Source organism: Taudactylus pleione, unplaced genomic scaffold (assembly GCF_031769625.1).
Source record: "Taudactylus pleione unplaced genomic scaffold, aTauple2 ptg000019l, whole genome shotgun sequence".
Taxonomy (NCBI): domain Eukaryota; kingdom Metazoa; phylum Chordata; class Amphibia; order Anura; family Myobatrachidae; genus Taudactylus; species Taudactylus pleione.
In genome coordinates this window covers 34,973,363-34,998,049 of record NW_028284421.1, presented here as the reverse complement: position 1 = coordinate 34,998,049, position 24,687 = coordinate 34,973,363, and the positions used below count along the sequence as shown (strand labels likewise).

Sequence of the window (24,687 nt, the reverse complement as noted above, 5' to 3'; positions counted from 1 at the left end):
TGAGGGTTTGCCTGTATAACATGTGTGCAGGTAAGACTCAGCAATAATTCAGTTGAATTCTGACTGAATTCATACTTATTTGACTGTGGGCATATTGGAAAAATATTGTTATGAGTTGGCCAGCTTAGGGCCGTATTCAATTAGTTTTGCACCCGCAATACTTTTCCACCTGCCGGACTTTTCGCCTACATTGCGTGTTTTGCGCGCGCCCCGCTATTCGACCGTATACAATTCCAAAGGACGCGAATCGCGTCCCGGCAAAACTCAAACAGGCGAAAAGTGCTGTCAGAGATGAGGAAATCAGCCTGACACCCCCCAAAAGATGCAGTTGGGGATCAGTATAGATGTCCCCGATTAGCCCCGCTGAAGCTATTTGGGGTACTTAAGTCCTTTCAATTGCCTCTATATAGCGTCTTTGTCTTTGCACAAGTGGTGAAGAATAGCATTAAGCAGTTTTTTTGGAGAAAATAAGTAGTCCTGTCAAATTTTTGATACTTGAAAATGGGTGCAAGCATGGTTTAAATTCGCTAAAGGGATGTTTTAAGTGATGTCAAAAACGCACCTTCAGCAAGGACTGCAATAAAAAAAAACACCTACCCCATACTTGCAGACCCCCCAATAGTCTATTTTACTACTTTTTATGTGTGTAACCCCACTTTGTACTTTTTCGCCACCATTTTTGAAGTAATTTTTAGGGGTGTTCCTCTTTTTTTTTTATTTTTAGGGGATTTTTGACGCAGTTATCCTTTGGGGGGCTGTCCCAAGGGTGCAGAGTGGTTTCCGCACCTTTGCACCCAAAACCGCAATTCTGCACTTTTTTCCGCCTGCTATTCTTTGTCGCCTATTACAATGCATTGACTTTCCGCGTACACGAAAAGTTTATGCAATTGAATACGCAGAAAAGTTTCCACCTGGCGAAATGAGGTAATCCGCGATACTTTTTCGCCGCTAAATGAAATCGGCCCTTAATGTGTATAGGAGGACATGGAACTAATGTTCCCTATTATTATATATAAAGTAGGTGATACCATCAAAGAGGTCACTTTAGTGAACTGGTAAAAGTGTAAAAGATGAATGATTTGTTATTGTGCACGCAGTGCTCTCACTTCTCATTAACAAACATCTCTACTTCAATGGTTTTCACTGCTTTGCTGAATAGGTGGCAAAATCATCATAATATGTAAAAAATATATATTAACAGACGCTCTTCTTTGAATACTTTTGCCCCTACAAGCCTTTATGATAAAGAGAGCATTGGCTATACACACAAGATTACAGATTTACGCAAAGCAAAATTACATTTTAGATAACACAGTAAAGGTGGGTACACACGGTACGAAGTAGGCAACGATACGATCTCGTTAATGATTTCCCTTGAACTCCTGAACACTCCCAGACAAATGATATTGTGCAAACAATATTTTGCATACACATGGAACTGTTATACAAATTATTAATGATATAGATGGGTCGTTAATGATATATCGATTGGCAGCAAACAACCTCACGATGCATCTTCTGTTTCCCCATCGGCTAACACAAAATGCTGGAAGCGAGTGGCCAGGAAAAGTGACGACAAATCGTTTGTTGTCCATGAAATCATTAATCGTGCGTACACACGGAACGATGTGTGGCAATTCGTGGAACACAGGTTGAGATCTTTCTGTATGTTGAAGAGATCACCGACCACGACCAACGACCAGCGGGAGCGCACATCGGCATAGTTATCGTAGCTACACACGGCACTTTTTAAACGATTTGTCGTTCCAAACGGTCGATAACGGCAATATTGTTTAAAAAAAATCGTACCGTAGGGGCCTTAAGGGTTAAATTTCTCAAATGAACCTAGTTAGTACGTGATCTTACCCCCAAAAAAGTTTCTCAGTAGGCATGGTAATTGCATGTTTCAGGTGTCCATAGAAATGTTCCCATATTTATGCATTTGAGGTGAAGGTTTGCATTAGAAATCTAATACTACACCAAATGTCACCTAGTGATCTGCTATGCAGTCTGTTTCTTTATGCACAGGGTATCACTTACAATGCATTAACACAGCTCTCACTAAATATTAAAAAAAAAAAACATATTTCTATATATCTTTTGCTACTGTTTGGTATTCGTTTAAAACACACAGTTGCTTTAGAACAAAACAATAATACTTGTAAAGCCCAGGGGACAAAAAACTACTGGAATTAGAGTTGTGCTGCTGAGCACACCATAGAAAAGCACTACTTCAAAGTGGCGATTCCATCCTTTACTTGTAGGCAGATGTAGTGGAGGTGTCATATGGTGGGGGGGGGTACCTTTCCCTATGCATATCAGGCGCTGCTTTCAGAGCCTACTTATCATAGGAAGGCCACAGTATTTAAAACTGCTTCAATATTCATTTTACAGGGCACAATTTAGCAAATTGCGTAGATTAACTTCCAATGAATGCTAGTCACATTAAAAACATACAGAACAGTCAAATTTCACTTATACCAAGAGATGATGATAGGATAACATATAACACTAAAAGAATTATAATTTAGAGGAAACCTTTTTGTTATGACTCCAGTAGAGTGACACAATGCCATTACATAATGATACAGCGTCCAACCCCACACATTATAAAGAGTTACCAGCTGATGACAATAGCCATGTGGGAATTCCTTTCATGCCCAGGTGGTGCCTACATCATTATAAATAAGTGCCCTTTCTCATTTATCTTATTGATTAGTAACTTTTCAGTGATATTAAACACTCAGACAGTCAATTATATAAAGGTACTTTGGGGTAAGTAAGGGGTTTCTACCTTGTTGGTAGCTTTAATAATGATAAAAAGGAGAGTCATGGCAAAACTTACCTTTGTTAACTCTCTTTCTTTGAGGTCCATAGGGTCCACAGGGAGACAATGGGGTGTAGGTGGGACCATGGATGACCGGACATCTACAGCAAAGCTTTTCAATCCCAGGATGCTCCAGTCCTTCCCACTATACCCCGCCCACAGCCTGAGGGCAACTCAATTTGGTTAACAAGCCCAAGGCAGGAGCAGAAGAGGAGAGAGGGGACTGGTACACTGAAGAATCACACTCGCACACAGAGAAGGAAACAAGTGACGAAGAGAAGAAACCCATAGAAGCTAGGAGCGTCAGGGTGGGTGCCCTGTGGACCCTATGGACTTTGAAGAAAGAGAGTTAACACAGGTAAGTTTTACCATAACTCTTCTTTTCTTCTTCAGGGTCCATAGGGAGACCATGGGGGATGTCCCAAAGCAGTTGTTTAAGGGCGAGAACGCTCCTGAGCTGATAGGAGTACCCTACGCCCGAAGGAAGTATCCTGAGAGGCAAATGTATCAAAGGCTTTAAACTTAAGAAACGTGTGGACAGACGTCCAGGTGGTCGCCCTACATAGCTGTTCAGCAGATGCGCCACTGTGGACTAGCAGTAAGAAAATACCAATAGATTGGATACAGGCGCTGAAGTGGGCTGTTTATTCCAAGCTGCTACTGAGTGAGGGCTAGTCAGGCCCATACATGGATAAACATACAAAAACAGGGAAATATAGTAGCGCTTTGATGATGAGTACTCACAAATGCATTTTCACAGTTTCATAAATAACAGATGTTACTTTAATAAAATAAAATAATTCACTAAAATCAATTAGATACAGATATAATAGCAAGCCAATGTTTCACCCTATTATAAGTCCACATAAACACAAAAGCTGTTCCTATAATACTTCCGGATAGTTGGTTTACCATAAGGCAATAATAACCACTTAAATGGATTGAAATAAGACTGTCCAGTCTGTAATTACCAGATGACAATAAATGGTATTTGCACTAATCTTGCATAGGACTGTCCAAAGAACAGTTACCAGATCCTTGTACCGATAGGGGGAATACTCCTATTGACATATAGAATCCATATGCTGCACTTGGGAGTCCTCCAAATTTCACGGTGTGGACCTCTGTATAAGATCCAGGATATGGAAAACAAGATAGTTCCAAGATAGCCCAGTTGGTCCAGGGTGGTTTGTGAAGCAGTTCGCTGTGTGTGGAGTCACTTGGCAGGTGAGGATGATGTCCTGGTGGTCTTCTAACACGTTTCGCTGTACTAAATGACACGAGGGTCCCACAGAGCGAGTAGAATGAGCAGATACTGTACACGGCACAGCAAGGTCTCATTCTGGCCAGAGTCTGTTTGGTAGCTGGCCATTCCTTCTTGTGGAATCCATATAGGATGAAGAGAGAGTCCGATTTCCTGATGAAAGTAGTATGGTCCACGTAGATCATATAGAGCACGGACTATGTTCAAAAGGCCTCACCTGCTGAGAGGTCTGGTGATTGAAAGACCGGAACCACAATTTCCTCATTTAGGTGGAAACGACAGACCACCTTTGGAAGGAAGTCTGGGCGTGTTCTAAGTACCGCCCTGTCCCAATGAAAGATTAAAAAGGGGGAGCGACATGAAAGCGCCCCTAAATCTGATACCCTATGGGCAGATGCGATAGTGAGCCACTTAACATCCACTGATTCCAGGGATTCGAGTGGAGGTTCTTGAAGTGCTTGAAGCACCACTGCCAAATCCCATGGAGCCACAGGAGGGACATAGGGAGGCTGTATATGGAACCAGATGGATAAAGCAGAGACCTGCACTTTCAGAGATGCAGGGTGGAAGCCTAGTTCCAATCCAGTCTGAAGACAGGAAAGAATTCTAGACACCTTAAAAACTTAGGGGTCATAGTCTCTTGGAGCACACCATTGGAAATATGTATGCCATATTCTGTGATAAATCCTGGCTGAGGCCGGTTTAGGGTCCCTGAGCATGGTTTGGACCACAGAGCTGGAAAATCCCTTAGCCGTTAGGAGGGATGTCTCAAGAGCCAAGCCGTTAAAGACAGACGAGCCAGGTCCGGATATAGACATAAACCCTGAGACAACAGGTCTACCCGTAGAGGAAGGTGAAGAGGAACGTCTATGGAGACTCTGAACATCGGAGTACCAATGGCGTCTGGGCCAAGCCAGAGCTATCAACAGGACTGTGCCCCATTCCTGCTTGAACTTCCAAAGAACTCGAGGAAGCAGGGATATTGGGGGAAAGAGGTATGCCAAATGGAATGTCCATTTCACTGACAATGTTTCCACGAAGGCCGCGTTAGGGTCCCTTGTCCTGGTTCCATATACTGGAAGTTTGTTGTTGTGTCTTGAGGCCATGAGATCCATATCTGGCAGACCCAATTTGTCCACCAGAAGCTGAAAGATTTCTGGATGTAGAGATCACTCTCCTGCATGCACGTCCTGATGGCTGAGGAAATCTGCTTCCCAATTGAAAACTCCCAGAATGAGTACCACGGAGATGGCGTTCGGTCAATGTGAGAATGTGGGACACTTCTGCCATTGCTGCCCGACTCCTAGTGCCTCCTTGGTGATTGAGGTTGGCCACTGCCATGGCGTTGTCGGACTGTACTTGTACTGGCCTGCCCTGAAGAATATCCTGAGCCAGAGTGAGAGCTCTGTAGATGGTTCGAAGTTCCAAGACATTGATTGGAAACTTTGCCTCGACTGTGGTCCAGCGGCCCTGGTAGGAGTGCTGGCCGGTCACTGCACCCCACCATCGGAGGATTTAGTCCGTGGTAAGGAGAGCCCAATCCAGGATCCAAAAGGGTCGACCCTTGTCTAAATGTAATGTCTGCAGCCACCAGGCTAGGGACAGGCGAACCTCCGGGGAGAGGCCCATCGTCTGGGATCGAAGTAGATGGAGTAGGCCTTTCCACCTTGAGAGGATCAGGTGTTGTAGGGGCCTGGAGTGAAAGTGAGCGAACTCCACCATGTCGAAGGTGGACACCATTGATCCCAATGTCTGCATTGCAGCGTGAATTGACACTCGGCGACTGAGAAACAGTCTGCGCAGTCTGTGTTGTATTAAGGAGATTTTGTCTGTTGTTAGAAAGATTCTCTGAACCTGAGAGTCCAAGAGGGCTCCTAAATGTACCATTCTTTGAGAAGGTGTCAGGGAAGACTTTTTCCAGTTGATCAGCCACCCGTGCATTTGTAGGAAGGCAATTGTTACCTGCAGATGGCTGTGAAGAATCTCTGGGGAGCTGGCCAAACACAAGAGGTCGTCTATGTACGGGAGTAGTCTGATCCCTTGAGAGACAAAGAAGTGTCCAATACGTTAAACTGACTATGATTAGAATTTTGGAAAGCTATCCTTACTTCTGAAAATCCATCTGATAGAAGAGTTTCCATACCCTGTTGGGTGAACTTTGTTTTATTGCATTCCTGCTTATTGGTAAAAGTTATCCCTTTCTATTATTTTATTTCTCTCAATTATGTGGTAGCGCTCAGTGATATACCCTTGTTATTATATCTATTTAGGGGTTCTCTAGGGACTCCATTCTATCACTATATAGCAGCAACTGAGTGAAGTGCAGGTCCCAAACAATCTTCTGTACATAACTGTAGGTAAGCGTCCTGAATGTCTAGAGACACCATAAAATCCCCAGGCTTCATAATCAGGATAATAGAGTGGAGTGTTTCCATACAAAACCTGGGCACCCTGATAAACTTGTTCAGACATTTGAGGTTGAGGATAGGCCGATGAGACCCATTGGGCTTTTGAACCAGGAAAATGGTAGAATAACAGTCCTTGCCTCGTTGTGAGGAGGGCACCGGAATTATTACTGCTGAATTCAGTAAGGACTGACTGTCATTTTTTGAAGTAACAGGGCCTTGCTTGGATCCGATGGAGGCCCTGTGCAAAAATAATGCTGGGGAGGGTCGCCTTAGGAAGGATAGAGCATATCTGTGGGAGACCACTACTCTTACCCAGGCGTTTGATGTGGTCTGACGTCAAAACTGGGCGAATTGAAGAAGTCGGCCTCCCACCCTGGGAGTCCTAGGGAGAGGTCTGCCCCGTCAGGCTGTAGGCTTGTCCTCAGACTTGGCAGGTGGAGGACTAGAAGCTCAGGCATGTTTGGACCTTGGGTTGGAGGCCTTGGCTGATGCCTGCTGCCATGGAAAGGACTGACCCGTAGCTCTTTCTTGAGGGCAAAAGGACCAAAAGTATGACGTCCGAGGCTTTGTATTATATGTAGAGGAATGGAACCAAACAATACTGTGAGCCACTACCGAAGTGGCAGATATCCTGGAGGCCAGGAGAGCCATATTCATAGCTGCTTCTCCCAAGTAGGAGGCTGCATCTCTAATGTGAGATATGTAGGATAGTTGCTCCCTGTCTTCTAGGGCCCCTACCCAACTCTCCATGATTTTTGCCACCCAAGTCGTGGCCCTCGCAGGACGAGTAATAGCTCCTGTAAGAGAGAATATGGATGTGTGACAAGCTTCTATATGACTATCTGTAGTCTCCGTCAAGGAGTTTGCAGTATGGATGGGTAAGGTGGCATTTTTAACCAGACGGGTTACATGAGAAGCCACAGCTGGGGGAACTTCCCATTTAGTACAATCAGTAGCTGGAAGAGGGTAAAAGGAACTTAAACATTTTGGATTTGAAACCTTTTACTGGGCATATTCCATGCTTCACTCATGTGATCAGATAGCTAATCAGAGTGAGAGAACACTGGTAAAACTACCTTTTGTCGTTTAAAAAGTGGTTGTTTTTGCTTAGGAGCGGGTTTTTCCTCTCCTATTTGTAAAATAGATTTTACAGCTCTCACAAGAGTAGGTATATTTAATTTAGAGGGTGGCTCCTCGTCTCCTGAGACGTGGATTTTGTAATGCTAGGTTCATGTATGGTACTCTTTTTCTGCAGCTCTTTTTCTGTTGGCCTATGTAACTTCTAAGTGTGTCGGGAGTGATGACATCTCAGGGAGCTCCCTGCTAGATCCTCATGTATCTTGTATGTATAAATGCTGAAGTTACTTAGAAGGTGCAGGAAGTCACTGTTTGGGTCAAATGCTCACTGATCCTTAAACTACCTAAACAATGTAGCCCAGGTATTTCTTGCTTGAACCACTTGATTGGGAGTAAAGTGCTCTAACTTAAACGACTGTGGATATGGTGGGCATACCATGCCTCCCACACAACCTCCTCTAGAGGCGTTTCTGTACTTATCAATAAATCAGTACCTTATGTACTCAAAAAGGTTCAGATAGACTCTCATGGACATTATGTATTTTTGGATTGTAAAAGCCACTCTACTACCCTTTTTATACTCGTCTATATGTCCCCCTTTGTCAGGACTGTGACTATTTCAGTACGTAAAGATAAACTACATTTGCCAAAGTTCCATTGTGGTCGTTGGAGGAGCTATCCTGGTTGCTGGCGTTCTCCACATGCAGGGGATAGAGAGTAAAATGATCATCTGTCTCAAAGGTGCTGTCAGGTTGTGGGATTTCTGATTGCTTATTATTTCAAACCTGATTCCATTTGGGTCACATGTTCTGAACTTCCTATGGATCACAGACCTCTAGTATAAAGCCTGTTACTAACTGTGTCTCAGTGTCTGTGCAACGTTACTTTCAGGTCTTTCTTGGACTCCTGCCAGATCCCTGCTGTGCCTGTGGTTTGCTGTGGACTTTGCTATATTCCTACCTGTGTCCCGGTTAAACTTCTGATACTGGTTACCAGCCGCACTACAGAGCTCAGCATTGCCATTGCGTAGTATTGTTATTCTGCTCCATTGTTGTGGTTGCATCCCCTGCTGGATTATTTACTTTGCCTGTTGACTTCTACTTCCGTGGACATTGAATTTACCTTTACTACAGTTGTCAACTGCACCGTTACAGTTATCGTCGCCGGACCCTTCGTGCATTGCAGGGCTCAACCCCACTCCAGATCCCGGTCACGCCGCACGGCTCAACCCTGCTCCGGACCCTCACTACATTGCGGGGTTCAACGCAGCTCCGGATCCTCATCACGCTGCAGGGCTCAACCCTGCACTGGACCTTCACCGCATCGCAGGGCTCAACCCTGTCCCGGATCTTCACTACACAACAGGGCTCAACCCTGCTCCGGATCTTCAACTACATCACAGGACTCAACCCTGCTCCGGATCTTCACTGCATTGCAGGGCTCAACCCTGTCACGGATCTTCACTGCATCACAGGGCTCAACCCTGCTCCGAGTTTTAGTACATCACAGGGCTCAACCCTGTTCCGGAATTTCACCACATCTCAGGGCTCAACCCTGTTCCGGATCGTCACTACATTGCAGGGCTCAACCCTGTTCCAGATTTTCATCTCGCTACAGGGCTCAACCCTAGTAAGGTCCATTATACCATCCTGAGGTCTTAGCCCCATAATGGACTCGGGGTTCCCTACCACATTAGTATCAGAGACTTTATTTACATATAGGGGTTTACTCCTATATTGATTACTGCATATCTGAACTTCTGTGTTGTTTAGACTTTATGTGAAACGTTGCTATATATTTTGCCTGTGAATAAATTCTATTTACTTTTATTCCGTGTTCCTGAGATTTCATGAAAAGGTCATTCCCAAAACCACCTCAGTTTATAGTGCCCAGTAGGCCTGACTCCTTCCAGGAGTCTCAAGTGTCAGCAGCCGTGACACCCTTATTCTTATGAGGTATTAAAGCGGACGGCCCTGGTTTACTGCAGGTTCCCCTAACAGTTCTGTGATTTGTTTGGGTGGGGGGGGGGGGGTCTTCAACAATGTTATGGAGGCAACCCTGGATGGGTGGCAGGACTCCTCTGATTCCAATATAATGAGGGTAGTGGTTTTGCATAGTTTGTGGCTAACTTGGGCTGGGTTGATGTCTGGTGGGATAAACACCATGGAGTGCGTCTGTTTTCTTGTTTTTCCTTTTCATTTAATTCTTTCTCCAGGACCGACTTGGCCCTGGTCTCCCACTGCTTAATTCCCTCATTAACTAAAGGTGAATATAAAAGGACGTGTGTTTCAAACCATTCCCTGCTTATGATGGAATTAGGCATGTGCAGTCCCAAAGGGCAGAGATTTTGGAAGTTACAAACATCTTGGTTACTACAAATGGGGGCGAGATCTGAACTTGAAGCCCTGTGGACAGGTTTCTTTGATTAAAATTTTGGAATGGCCACCCGTCAGATATAGTATGGGTTTCTTTCAAAGCTTTTTGAGACGATCTTTTGGTGAAAAGGGCTGTTGAACTGAAACAGTTTTATAGGAAAAAGGAGGCTGAATTAGAATCATCTGCTTGTAAAACTCTTGAATGAAGTTATCTGGGGGATAGGCTTGACACCTCTCTAATAAAATGGTTAGCTGCTCAAGATTTTTGGACTGCCCACTTAACGGCTAGGACTCACCGTAGATTGTAGTTTTGTGCAAATCCCTATTATGGCCCGTATTCAATTTGAGGCTAAAAGTCTGGATCCGCGATACTTTTTCGCCGATGACGTCATTTTCGCCTGTTTTGCTTTTACCCCGTATTCAATTTGAAAGACTTTCCGCCTAGGCAGAAAAAGTTGCCTATGAATAGCAGGCAGAAAAAAGTTCAGAGTTGGGGTTTTGGGCTGCAACATTGCGGGAACCCCCGTGCAGCCTTCAAACAGTCCCCCAAAGGTAAACTGTGTCAAAAAATAAAAGAAAACCCACTTAAGAACACCCCAAAAAATCACTTTCATTTTGTGGGCGAAAAAAAAAAAATGTTGGGGGACAAAGTTAAAGACTGGCGAACTTGACTCTGCGGGGTCCCCAAGTATGCCCAAAGTGTTTTTTTGATTGCAGGTGGATTTTTCACGATTTTTTCAACTTCATTTTTGCAACTTTTAAATATGCTGACCCTCATTTTCAAGTACCCCAAATTTGCTGGGATAACTTATTTTCTGGAAAAAATACTCCTGAATACTATTCTGCACCACGTATAGAAAAACGCTATTTAGCAGCTATTGAGCCCGTTTAAAAGCACCAACTACCTTCAGCAAGACAAATCGGGGAGTACCATAGCTAACCCCCATGTCAGAGCATCATTTGGGGGGTGTCAGGCTGATTTTCCCAAATCTGACAGTACTTTCCGCCTGTTCAAGTTTCGCCGGGTCCCTTTTTTGCGTACTTTCAAATTGAATACGGGGTAAAGCGGGCATGCACGCGATACTTTTCCGCCTACAAAACAGGCGAAGTAGGCGAAAAGTCTGGGCCGCCAAAAAGTATCGTGGCTCGGTTGAATTGAATACGAATACGACTCTATGTCTACGCTGACAGACCAGACATTTTTTCTTTAGCATGTTTGGTTCATGTCGAACGCCCCTCTAATACTATTTCAGAACATTTTAGAGATGATGGTTATGTTTTATTATCCTTCTATGAAAATGTGTACAGTTGTCGACTGTCTTGTGATCTGATGAATTTGAAATCCTATATCACTTCAGTTAGGCTTCCCTGCCTATCTCCAGAGGCTCAGGCTTTTTTTTGGATGTCCACTGACTCTAGAGGAAGTAGATGCGGTCATTACTTCCTTTCTGAGGGGCAAAGATCCAGGTATAGATGGTATCTCTGTGGAAGTTTATAAAAGCATGCCAGAATTTTTGTTCCTAAAATATTAGAGCCCTACAACAGCCTGTATGAGGTAAACTCCCTTCCTGCTTCTAATGTCAGAGGCATTAACTATAGTGTTGCCAAAACCAAGGAAGGATCCCAAATACCTGGACTCATATCGTCCTATATCTTTTATATGAAATTTTGGCCAAAATTCTCTCTTTACGCCTTAAACAGGTCATTATCCAGGTATGTCTACTTCAATGAATGTTAGAGTCTGTATTCTCATATTCAGGCCTCCCATGGGGATGAGTCCTCCTCGGTTATTGTGTCTTTGGATTTTACTCCGTTTTGTGGTCGTTCTTGTGGGAGGTTATGAACTGTATGGCCCAGGCTTTTTACGATGGGTTCAATTGTTGTATCTCAAGCCCTGCGCTAAGGTTTCAGTTATTGGGTTTATTTCCCCACCCTTATCACGAGGTACATGACAAAGTTGTCCACTGTTTGTAAAGGTGCCCACACACATACAGATATACTTACGATCCAACGATGTGTCCGATTTCCCTTGAAATTTTCCCCAGCAGCTCAACACACGTTCAGCACACGATATGCTGTCCAATCTTTATCCGATCTCCTGCAGCCAGACTTTTTTATAGTGCATTGTGACCTAGATTGTCAGATCTGCCGTACTGCACGGCAGATCTGACGATGCGATGTGTGACCTGCGGGTCTCGCATCGCATCGTGATCGTGAGTGGGGACTCACGATTTGGGCATTTTTTACCCGATCTGTCGTTCCAAATGTGTCGGAATCGGCCAGATCGGGAAAAAAAATCGCTATGTGTGTGGGCACCTTAACTCTTTTTGCGTTAGCCATTGAGCCATTAACTTGCATTCTGCGGTCCCATCCGATTCTAGGATTTCGGCTGGGTAACAGAACAGATACTGTGGCTCTATATGCAGATGATTTATTCTTGTTTTTAACCAATTATAATGTGGCTATGCCTGTTGTCCTCCAAGTTATAGATACATTTGGTTGGTACTCTGGGATAAAAATTAATTGGGATAAATCTTCTATTCTTCCCCTTAGAGGGCACCCCTGTTTCTTCTAGTATTTCACTTCCCTTAAGGCAAGTGACTCATTCCCACAAGATTACACCACATTGAATATACATCCCCTGCTTACAGTACATATTTAAAAGATAAGACAAACACTTGGTGCAGGCTGCCCCTTACTGTAGCAGGTAGGATTAAACTGAATAAAATGATAGTTCAGTATAGGTACTTTATATTTTTCAGCAGTCCCCAATATTTCTCCCTTCATTATTTTGTAAATTGGATAGTATGTGGTCTTCTCTGGTCTGGGCAAACCGTCATCCTCGTATTAGTCTTAAAGTTTTGACAAGATCTAAATCCTCGGGTGGGTTGGCTCTTCCCAATTTCTGTATGTACTATTATGCGGCACAGCTCGCACTTGTGAGGACGTGGCTTCAGGATAATTCACCTAATGCTTTACATTCACTGATGATGTCTCAGGCAACTCCTGGACATATGCATTTGCAGGCCTTATTGGGAGGTAGTCACTAGCTGTAGGAGGCTAAGGGCATTATTTCACTGAGGCACTTATATGAGAACTCAATGCTTAAATCCTTTTCTCAGTTACGAGAGGTTTTTCATCTACCTACCTCCTGCTTCTATGGATATCTACAATGCAGACACTCCTTCAATGTTCAGTTTAACGAGCCACCTAAAATACAACCTTTCCCAATTAAGTTAACTCTATTATTAGGTTCCTGCAGGTCAATGTCGTTCATATATATTGCTCTCAAATTATCATATATCTAACCGAGGTATCTTAAAGCGAAATGGAAGGTGGATGTAGACCCTTTGAGTGATCGTGAGTGGGACAGAGCTTGACTGTCTTCGCATCTCCACTGCATCTATCAGGCCTCAACAAATTCAACTGTTTCTGCTACAAATTTACCCTTGCTCGTCTACTGAAAGTTGGTGGCCAGGATTCAAGTAATTTTTCAAAGTGTCAAGCAGCTAATGGTACTTTTTGGCACTATCTATGGGAATGCCCCACAGTTCATACCTTTTGGGGTAAAGTCAAATATGTATTATCCGGTACTGGGATTTCTCCATCCCTTCTTACACTCACAGGATGCTGTTTAGGTGTTCTGAAGGATGACACCATTGGTAACTATAGCAGACAATATTCTATTAACTTGTGTACACTAGCTAAAGTGTGTGTGGCTCGCTCTTGGATGGCCTCATCTGGACCTGATTTTTGCACATGGTTGTCCTTGGTCCAAACTACAGTGCAGCATGAAAAATATCTATACATTACACAAAAAGTTGAATCTAAGTTTGACCGTGTCTGGAGTAGGTGGCAGAACTCTATATATGCACTTCCCAGCAGATAACTTGGTATCTGTGTTTGAAGATGTGGGCAAATCCATTGGGTGTAATACGGTTTTGTTTCTGGATAGATTATTACTCGCAAACCACTTGCGGTCCTAAGCCCCCTGTTCCTCTGACACTGCCTTACACCTAGAGATGGGGCAAATAGAACGAGTGGCTAAGTGCATCAATGTTTCTTCTTTTCAATTTCAAAGATGTACCTTATTTTCTTTTCTTATTTTATTCTTTATATTGGTTGTAGTTGTTATTGAATTTCTGTTGAGTACAAGTATTATGTGTTACAGTCTGCTATACAATGATTGATACTATGTTATTGTTCAGATAATTATTATACAGACAACTGTAAGTATAATTGGTCATCCTTTTGTTGATAAAACTCCTTATTATGAATTATACGATATATATATCTATACTGACAAACTCATTAGGAAATTGTGGTGTGTGTTATTTATGAATATTTTTTGAAAAAATTAATAAAAAATAAATTACTCACATTAAAAAAAAAAAAAAAAAGATGGCTACGTACAGGCCGATCCTTTATTGAACAGTGCCCAATTCGGCAGCACGTGTAGGTGGCTAATTTTGACAACATCTGGTCCCTTGCTTGATTCTGGTCCCTGTTAGTGAGGTTAACATGATGGCTGCAATTTGCACTTCATTTGCCAGCAGTCCGATAATGATAAAAGTGATTTGCACCAGGGATCATAATTGATTCCTGTACATGCGTACTGTGACATACTAAAAAATGCCTGATAATGCAGAAATACACATGTTTATGTTCATTTTTGTCCCCATTTCAGCTGTCACATCAGGCAGTAGAACAACACCCATAATTACACAATGAAAAAGACGAGTGATGTTAACGCAGCCATATCTACCAGAGAAGCAGCCAATTCCAAAATTCAATCATTTTTTCAGATTTCCCTGCAGTGTGATAAAATAGTGGCAATATTATTTAATTCTGCACAGTTTATCACATTTCAGGTTATACAAAATCAAGAGGGTATCAGAGATCAGATTATAAAATGGAATAACTGTAAAAGTGATTATTAAGGGAAGAAGAGGTTCTGCATACAGAAGTAAGTCTATGAATACAATAAGTACCTTTATGGGAATAACTGCTGAAGATGTCAATCTGCTTCAGAAGAAAAAGAGATATATCAAGGGAGCACTTCATTTTAGTGTTGTGTATGAATATATCTAATAAAGTAGTTGGCTCGGAGGTGGAAGCGGCTTTTCACCAGGAATTAATAGTCCCCTCAGTATTTGTCCTTTTCTGGCAGGCCTTCCCTCACACCAGTGACACTACACGTAAGCCAGCAGACACATCCCACAGGTTTATTAAAAGACTAATGAGTCACTGTAATATCAGGTAAAGGATACTGTTATACTGTTAGTTTGATACTGTTTTAGTGTACAGTACATAGACCAACAGATGTGTCCTCATACACCTATCCTTTTTGCACCATATGGCGTGAGGCGAATGGCACGACTTAGATTCTCTGCCACAGGTAGCAATTCCTGGACTTTTATATAGCATGTTATTTGTGTCCTAGGCACCTAGGACCAGCATTTTCTCACAAAGGAATTAGTATAAAGTTGCAGATGAAACACAACAATGCGTGGCACGATGCACGACGTAGCTCACTATTATCGGCCCCAGTCTTTTGCCTTTTTACCCCGGTTAGCATCTAAGTTGCACACAGAAGCTGCATGCAATCCACTTTGGTCGCATCAGTAATATGAATACGATGCATATTCGGTACAAAAGTGTGTGTTGGGATAAGTCTGTAGCGTGTTAAACAGGACAAATTGCCGTGTGGTGCATGTGGACACAACTTTATTTAATTGTTCCTACTAAAATGTCCAGAAATAGCCCTTATAAACAGGGTTCTTATTCTTATTGTGTCTGCAAGTTGTGTCGTTTTCATAATAACCTGTATTTACTGCTTACTCTTTACAGTGATAAATAACACACTGGACAGTGGGCCTGATTCCGCAGCCATCGCTAATGTGATCACAGATGCGAAAATATGCTAATGCTTGTCAAAGCTCAGACTGCATAAAGACGCCCACTTCTGCATTCTCATATACGTCCACTGTCGTTCTTCTGTGTAAACATCGGTCCTATCAACGCACATCAACCACTCACGCAGCATTTACACCACTGACCTGCTGAAGACACTGCAAGTCTTTGCACACGCAGTGAGCTCTCAATCTGTGTATGCAGTCGCAGTGGCTAATTTATGCATGCCCAAGCAACAGCATTCAAATGGGCAGGCACATCTGCATTTTTCCAACCACTCACAGCCTGTCACTCACTCTCAACGGATTCCTCAGTGTGTGCGTAATCGCAGTGCTATCGCAGCGCACACGCATTACGGCTTAGACGCATGTGTAATGGCTAACAATCGCTCGATCTTCGTGTGTAGCTTTGCAGAGCTGCACTATAGCACGTCTTTATATGAGGATGACAGCAATGGACTCTTCTTCGCAAACTGAGTAGGTTTTTCACGGTGTGATCACTCCAGCCAAGACACAAAACCATAAATTATGATCGGACCCGAAAATAATGGAGTAGAACGCCAAATTATTTAACGATGGTCCAAGGGACCAACATTATTATCTGTTATTATCTGCTCAGTGCAATCACTGGTGGATCTTTATCAATTGATAATAATAAATTATAATCCTATATGACATCCTATTACACTCTAACAACTCTAATTACTTCCTCCAACTCACCCTCTCACTAAGGGGTATATTTACTAAAGTGAGAGTTTTCAGAAGTGGAGATGTTGCCCATAGCAACCAATCAGATTCTAAATATTATCTTCTAGAAGGTACTAGTTAAATGTTAAGTAGAATCTGATTGGTTGCTATGGGCAACCTCTCCCCTTCTAAAAACTCTCACTTTAGTAAATTATTTGTATCCTCTCCAAAATCATACATCAAACATTCTAACTGATGAGCTTTCATTGTGGTTATATTGTACAGGTTAGACCCCATAAAATGGAAATATCTGGTCACATCTTTAATCTGACTATAGCCACAACCCAATATGCCCAGTCATGGCCCTAATCCACCGTGACCATGTCACCTTAGAATCATACTCATGACTTCTGTACTGTGAGACAGCAATGCCAACTGCCATGCCAACATATTGCCCCACATGAGATGGTTTTCAATAATGAATTTAGCAAATTGAGGTATCAGTTTGATGAATAAAGTGCCAAATGTTGCAAAAACAATTTGCAAAAATATATTGAAAAATTAAACTTTTTGTTTTATTACAAAGCAAAATTCCTGCTATGAGTTAGCTTGAACAATCTTAAAGCGCTGCGGAATATGTGTGCGCTAAATAAATAACTGGTAATAATAATAAGTGAATAAATCTACGTGTCCTGATACATTTAACCTCAGTACAACATGTGGTGCGAGACGCCTGACATGAGGAGCCGCCAGGTCCCATGCAAATCTGCTTGTGCTGCGCTTCTTTTTCGGTCAGAACATGCGTCTTAGTTGCACTGCTATGTGACTAGGACACACCAGGAGACTGTGCTGATTAATGTGATATTGTATATCTGTGTGCACCTGAGTCTGTATGTATACGAAGCACAAAGGAACTTGGCGTGCATAGCCACGGCCGCTGCATCTTTGTATACAGATTCAGACTCAGTGGCATACACATATACAAGTGTCACATCTCACATTAATCAGTGCAGTCTCCTGGTGGGTTCCAAGTCGCAATGCATTGTGACTAAGATGCATTTTCGGGCGAAAAGACACAAAAAAGACACTTGGCAAAAGCAAAGTCGCATGGGACTGGCACAGAGGGGCTGTTTGGCATGACTGCAGCAACAATGTATGAGGACACATCTGTAACTCCGGTCTGTCACACATAACAAAAACAGGCTGTCAAGAAGAGTGAATATTATATGTAACTGCTTGTGACTTTGGTTAAGTCACACCATAAAAATGTAACCCGTGAAGAGACAGATTAAAATCAAAGTATTTTCTGTATATAGATAATAGACTTCCATGATGTTGTGATTAGGTATCCTGACAATTTGACAACAAGATGACAAATGTAGCAACTGATTGAAGAAGTGAAGTGTTTATTTCATGTTGTGGTGGTTTTATCTGATTGGTGCGGCACTTGTTTTCTAACTGCCGACATTAGCTATTTTACCTGGAGGATAGTCTTCAGCACTCTGCATGTTTCAGCATATTTTTAAATTCTTTTGGACAAGACTTCCATTTTTCTATTTTCCAATTATCTTTTATAGCATACACCGCTGTTTAATCTTAAAATCATAAATGATGTTAAATTCTCACTGACAGCTTAAATGTTTGTATGGCAATTGGCTTAAAGTTATTTGTATGCTACTGGGGAAACTTCAGTATAATGACAGCAACCCAGACAAAGACAGATATATATAATTTTTTTGGTTAAGACTAATAAAGCTGATCCACAAATCTATTGTTATTTGTAATAGAAAAAGTTGGATTTTCCAATAAGTATAACATTTTGTGATTTTGTAACATTTGTCAATCTGTTTGCTAATTAAACGGAAGACAGTGTCACTGACTGATAGCACTGTGACACAGTGGTGAGTATTGCTACCTCACAGTGCTTGGGTTAGTTTTGATTGTTTCCTTCACTTCAAAGACATAATGGTGAATGAATTGGCAGGGATTGATGTAAATGTCTCTCTGTAAAAAACTGGGTATGCTGTAGACGTATATAAACAACTGTTAATTAATAAAAATAAGAAAAACACATATGAAAAGAACAGAGCAGACCTCTGTGGTGGAGACTCGCATCCAGATTTTTATACTGGTGACTCAAAACACTGCAAAGCTGCAGACATTGTAGCTTTCACCACTTAAAAGATATTTATACACAATGGTGATTTTTTTTTCTTGTAGTACTCACCACTTCTTCATCAGATAATTCCCGGCCCTGGATACTGCTGTTCTCTCGCACAGCCAATTGGTGTTTCTTTCCTTTAATGTGGCTGAAGAGATACACCTCTGAGGAAATCTGGTAGGAAGGGTGAAGATCATTCTTAGTAAAGTACTAAAATATCCACTGCACTATAGGTTACATCATAACCACCTTGTTACACAAACATTTAAACAGGTGCAAAAACAAGGAGGACGGGACAAGAAAAGTAATCATTTCAGTTGTCGTGGAGATTTAAGGTTCAGATAGTATATCAAATTCTGAAAGTGAGGACAAGACGGGGTTAATATTCAGAATATACAGAGTAAGACCTATCGGGAAGCGGGGAAAGCAACAAAAATAGAATGCTAATAGTATTCCGAGGAGACATGTAGTGAGATAGGAGCAAGAGTCTGGGCACTAGACAACCCATATGATGTGGAACAAGGGAATGGATAGAAGTGATCCGTACCATTACACTACAGAGAGTACAATGCTTTTTCCGCTCAAATGGGGTGAGTTTAGGAGCATAGTCTGTGTTTGCATGTCTTCCACTGCTCAACTCTGCTGCTTTCTCTTTCCTCTGTTCAATCTGTTCCAGGTGTCTCCGTACACCCTCATCATGCTGAAATACAAAATGTGAGACCATTCTATGGGCTCTATTGGTTAAACAAATATTATTACATGTACAGATTTCTACAGCTGCAATTGTGTATAATTGGTATTCATAGGCGACACTAGACATTTGGTAATGGGTGGTCCCAGTTCCACCCCTCACCAGAAATTACAGGTATGTCACCTTCAGTATTGCAGATATAAAGTGTATGCACGCTCCATAGGCTTGTGCCCAAAAACTATCCTTAAGTACGCATCACAAGGGGCGTAGTCAGTTGAAATGGGGGCGTATCATCATGACACTCCACAATAGTGCCCCCAACTCACATTATGCCACATAGCAGTACCCCTTATTCACATAATGCCATGTAACTCCACACAGTAATGTCCCTTATTCACATTACGCCACACAGTAGTACCCTTATTGCACATTATGCCACACAATAGTTCCCTTTATTCACATTATGCCACACAGTAGTTCCCCTTATTCACTTTATGCCGCACATTAGTTCCCTTTATTCACATTATGCCGCACATTAGTTCCCCTTATTCACTTTATGCCGCACATTAGTTCCCTTTATTCACTTTGTCACACAGTAGTGCATACCCCCTTACTCACCTATTCATCTTTATTCCTTCGATAAGCCCCGCCCCTTTTTTCCTCTCTCAAGCCCTTTGGGTCCTTGGGAAAAGAAACCCTGGCTCCCCATTGGTCAACGGTGGCCATCTTTAAATAGCCTTCTATTGGGGCAGCCATTTTCTTTTAGCCCCTGATACTTAGAAAGATCTCTCCTGGCTTGCAGCCACGAGGTTACAGCAGCACAAACGTCCAGGGAGCAGGCGAATGGATGGCGGAGACTAATGGGTAGTCCGGTGTGCCCACTGGACCACCCGTTAGTCTCACCTATGTCTATATTTGTGCTGTCCGCAATCATGTCCTTGTCAGTCATCTGGCAGATAGAATGTGAGCATCCCCAAGAATCTTAAAAGTTGTCTCTTGTGCAATACCGTCACTGGCTTCATTTTAATGATCTATTTCCATCACACGGCAGGTAGATGTACATGAGCACATGCTGGCTGTACCATGTGTGGTTTGTGTGTGTGTGTGTTGTGATACTGACGCCATCAGGCGCAGCTTGCACAGGGATATTACGATTTAATATTTGCATCCAACTTCCCTCAATTTTCTTTTTTAAGGCAAATGAACCCCTTCCTCCACTGCAATGCTAAATGTAAATGAGCACTACTGTGACTGATTAGGGTTTCCCCCTTTGTATTTGGCAATCCTCTGGAACCCCACATGGCCTCCTCAAAGTACCTAATGAGCCACAAAACAGTCTGCAATGCTAAATATCAGTATGGCCAAGAATCTAGATCCTCATGCTACACTAGTGTTGGTGGGATCCCAGGTCAGCAATGTCAGACTGCACCCTATGATGCATCAATCTGCCAGCATTGTTAGACACATGTGACAAAAATCACCATATAATTCCAATTTTGGATTGTGTGGATCTAGCTATATATGGTATAGTTCCTCAGTACTCAGCACAATCTGGATTAGAGTTTGTGGATTTCTGTTTGATACATAAGAAATTTGAAAGATATTCAGCAACAATTAATGTGTCGTTTTTCTTTTTAAGTATAGTTGTTAACTTTTCAATATTTCAACATTAGTGAAAATTTTAATACTACTTTTGGATTTTCTAGAGTGCTTAGTTCAATGAAACACATGGGTTTAAATTGCAGTGTAACTTTTTTCATGCTGATTTGTTTGAGAATTTTTAAATCAAAAGCACAGTTATGTTATAGCACTGTGATACTCATGTATGTGTGGGAACTTCACATACTCTGTGTGGTACTAGAAACTCTATTATCATATTAGTTAAAATGAAATATACAAGTAAAGGTGAAGCTATCCTTAGAGAAACGATTGCATAGCAATGAGGTCAAACTCTTACAATCTGGCCAGGCCTTGGTAGAGAAACGATAATTGTAGAGCTCTGTTACTGACAAGGGTTACAGAGCATTCTAAAGCTCAGCAATGCTAGAATTCTTTATTAATATCTGTATTGCCCATAAAGCAACAAACTAAAAGTAGTTTACATCTAGGGGAGCATGGTGCATACTCCTCCCTTCTAGACTGTCACTGCAGAAATGTGCCTGAGCAGCAATGAGGCTGCCTCCGGAGGACCCCTTAGTATCCCAGTCCCTCTAATCATAACCAGAATGCTTCTCTCGTGGCATAAAGGAGGTTTGTAGCTCTGAAAAGTCAGTAGTAGTTTAGAGGTCATGCTGTAATCTGCAGTCTAACAAAGCTAATTGACTCTAAAGCCAGGATGCGGTGTAGCAGTAACACAGGAGTCTGCTGGAGAGCGCTCTGCTCACAGACACACACAGATAACATCTAGAGAGGCAGAGACTGGCCTGAGGCACAGCCATTATTAGGGGAGGGGCTCCGACTGAAATGCTTCAAGTCTCTGAGGTGGTTTACTCCAATCTGCTAACTGACATGTCATGTCCTTGCTTCACAAACTAGGTGGGCTCAATGCAGCTTATCTGTCCCAAATATCTTGCTTTCCAGGCTATGAAATTAGGTAAGGGAATGCTTTGAATGGTTCCTCCTTCCGTATAATATATACAGAAATGGCCGTAGGCCTTACATTTCTGACTAAATAGGAAACATAGGTAGCTTAATTGAATTCCATGGAAGGAAGATCAATGCCATGGGTACACATGAGGTATAATTATTTCTCTAGCAGACATCTCTGCCCACTCGCTGCCGGGCCTTGCTGTTTTAATACCAACCTTAAGCTGGATCTTCTTTTGCAGCTCCTCCATTGCCTCTTGTTGTGCTGCTGTCAGTGCGGCCAATCGTTCTTCCCTGTCCCTGTAAGTGAAGAGGTGACACTGGTCAGTGTGTAATGAATGTACAAATAGAATTGGATAATGTGATATATTGGAAGATGTTACAGAACATTATCTGGTTTATAAATTTTATGTATAAATTATGATATTTTACATCCAGGTTATGTCATTAATGAAAGCTGATTGGTATAATAGATTGCATATGAAGCTGGACTATGGATCATAATAGAACTCTATTGAAATACAGACAATGGATTATAGGGGCAATCTAGTTAGATAGAGGTGAGATACAGGGGTAAATGTAATAGCCTGCGTGATGCAGGCATCAACCACTTTCCAGTGTGTCTGCCTGATATTTTAAAGGGGCAATCGTTTAAAATGCACAACCAACTTGGTTTTGCCTTTTAAATGATTGCCTCTTTAAAACAACGCGCAGATTCGCTGATGCCTGCAATCTGTAGGCTATTACATTTTCCCTATATACTGTAGGGTTCAATCCCATCCAAAGGTGCCGTAGGGGGGAAGGGCAAGGGGGGCAGGGTTACTACGGGGCTGGACAAGGAGATAGACCATTTCAGCTGCTCCACCTCCTCCCTCCCCATAGCCCTTCTCTGCCCGCCTCCTCCCTCCTCCACCTAGTTCCGACCCCTACAGTGGCTGGTAACTGAAGGCTGACCCCTCCTCTGGGACCAGCCCTGCATCCTTGTCCCCTGCCCCTCCCCAGCTCTCCCTATGTACTTTATCTCTCGTCCCCTTGGAGCCAACCCCCGCATGCAGCACCCCCCACCCCAGACACACACATATATATATTAAAGGTGCCAAAATGAAATTCGATTTTGCAGCAAACACGCCCCCATCACAAGCTAAAAACATTGTGGTGCCCCTGGGCTCAGGTAAGGAATAACATAAGTAAAACGACTGGTCAAATTAATGAGTACTATTATCAGAGGCCTCATAAATAAACAGATTTAATTTTTTTTAAGCAGTGTTGTATAATGTGCTTGCTGATTCATTGTTGCAGAGAAGGTTTGCAGTGAATCAACCATAATTATAAACCAATTAATCTATGTACATAATTTCTAGCAGATAAGAAAGACACTAACTCGCGGCTAATTGCAAACGTTTACTGTACAGCACTGAAAGCTAATTCTATGTTGAACCACTTTTGCTTTTTGAAGCTAGAAAAAAAAAACTAGCGAGTGTATACTGTGCACATTCCAATACTACCACAAATGTTACCTGGCAAATAAATCAATGCTGTCGTCATCAGAAACAGTTAAAGAAATATTTCTCCAATTTATGAATTATCTACACTCTGCCTGTGAAAAGATTTATGGGTTTGAAAATCAGTGATCTAATTTCATATTTATAGCTACCAGACATCACATTTTCCATAAGAAGATTTGAGCTTCATGCTGTCCAAAGCTCTCTAATGGCTTCTAAAGTCCTATTAGGAATCCAGATAATAGGGCAAATGCTGCTCAGTACTTCACTACACTGTCCCTTTCATAAGCAAGTTTAATTGTCACCAGATGTACAGTACAGGAGCAGCTGGATGTGCAGGCAGACTTTTAAACATATGAACCAACTGTGTCTTTAGTCAAAGTGGTAGCAGATTCTGTTAATTGAGCCAAGTGTTGATGGCTTTTAGGCTCTGGTTTAAACCACTGATTTCAAACCAGTTTATTTACAGTGAGGTATAGTAACAGCAATATGATATCAATAGCTTAGAAACCGGTAAGTGCCATATAAAATAATTAACATACATTAGATAATAAAGCATCAGCAGTCCAAAAGTGTTGATGCAATATTCGAAGCAGAATATATCAACACAAAAACAGCAAGGGGCACGTGACTGAAACTACTCAAGGCAAGTGCTGTGTGACAGGGACCACATAAGTGCAATCGGTATAATCACTGACAACCCTGCTCTGTAACCACATTACCATGAAGTGAAAGCTGGGGCTGATAACTGGGATTATTACATGACTATATGGTGGAGATATGGAGCTGTGTGTATGTGTGTGTAGGTCCATAAAGGATATTGCAGCAACCCCGGTGCCTACCATATAAAGTAAAATAAAAGTCAGCAACGTGGCACTCAGGGATTTCAACAGGATGATCAAATGTACTGTAAACCAGTGTCCAAGGTTTCGATTTATTCATTTATAATGTAGTAGAGTCACTCCAGTATTTCATCTTTTTTCCTGTGTGCTGGTGGAGCTGTTCATTGTAGTAGAATCGTTTTTTGGTCTTGTGCGCATAAGGTAAAACGCTGTGTTGCCAGCAGTGCAATTAGCGTTATTCCTTGCATGGTGAGTGCAAGTGAAACACATGATATTATACAGATCCATCATGTGCATTGTGGACCTGGATTGCAGCATTTTCTGTGTGTCTAACTCGTATGTACTGAGGACTTGT

The 24,687-nt window shown here is 42.2% G+C and overlaps 1 protein-coding gene across 3 annotated transcripts in view; it reads right to left on the bottom strand.

Moving 5' to 3' along the window:
- Positions 1 to 24,687, bottom strand: part of SCAPER (S-phase cyclin A associated protein in the ER) — a 321,693-nt gene that overhangs the window by 187,614 nt on the left and 109,392 nt on the right. For all 3 annotated transcript variants that reach the window (XM_088446867.1, XM_088446876.1, XM_088446870.1), the window contains exons 17-19: positions 22,207 to 22,288; positions 19,259 to 19,411; positions 18,778 to 18,885 (exon numbers count right to left, since the gene is read on the bottom strand). In XM_088446867.1, the coding sequence (XP_088302993.1) occupies positions 18,778 to 18,885; positions 19,259 to 19,411; positions 22,207 to 22,288 (343 nt within the window). The remainder of the gene's footprint in view (positions 1 to 18,777; positions 18,886 to 19,258; positions 19,412 to 22,206; positions 22,289 to 24,687) is intronic.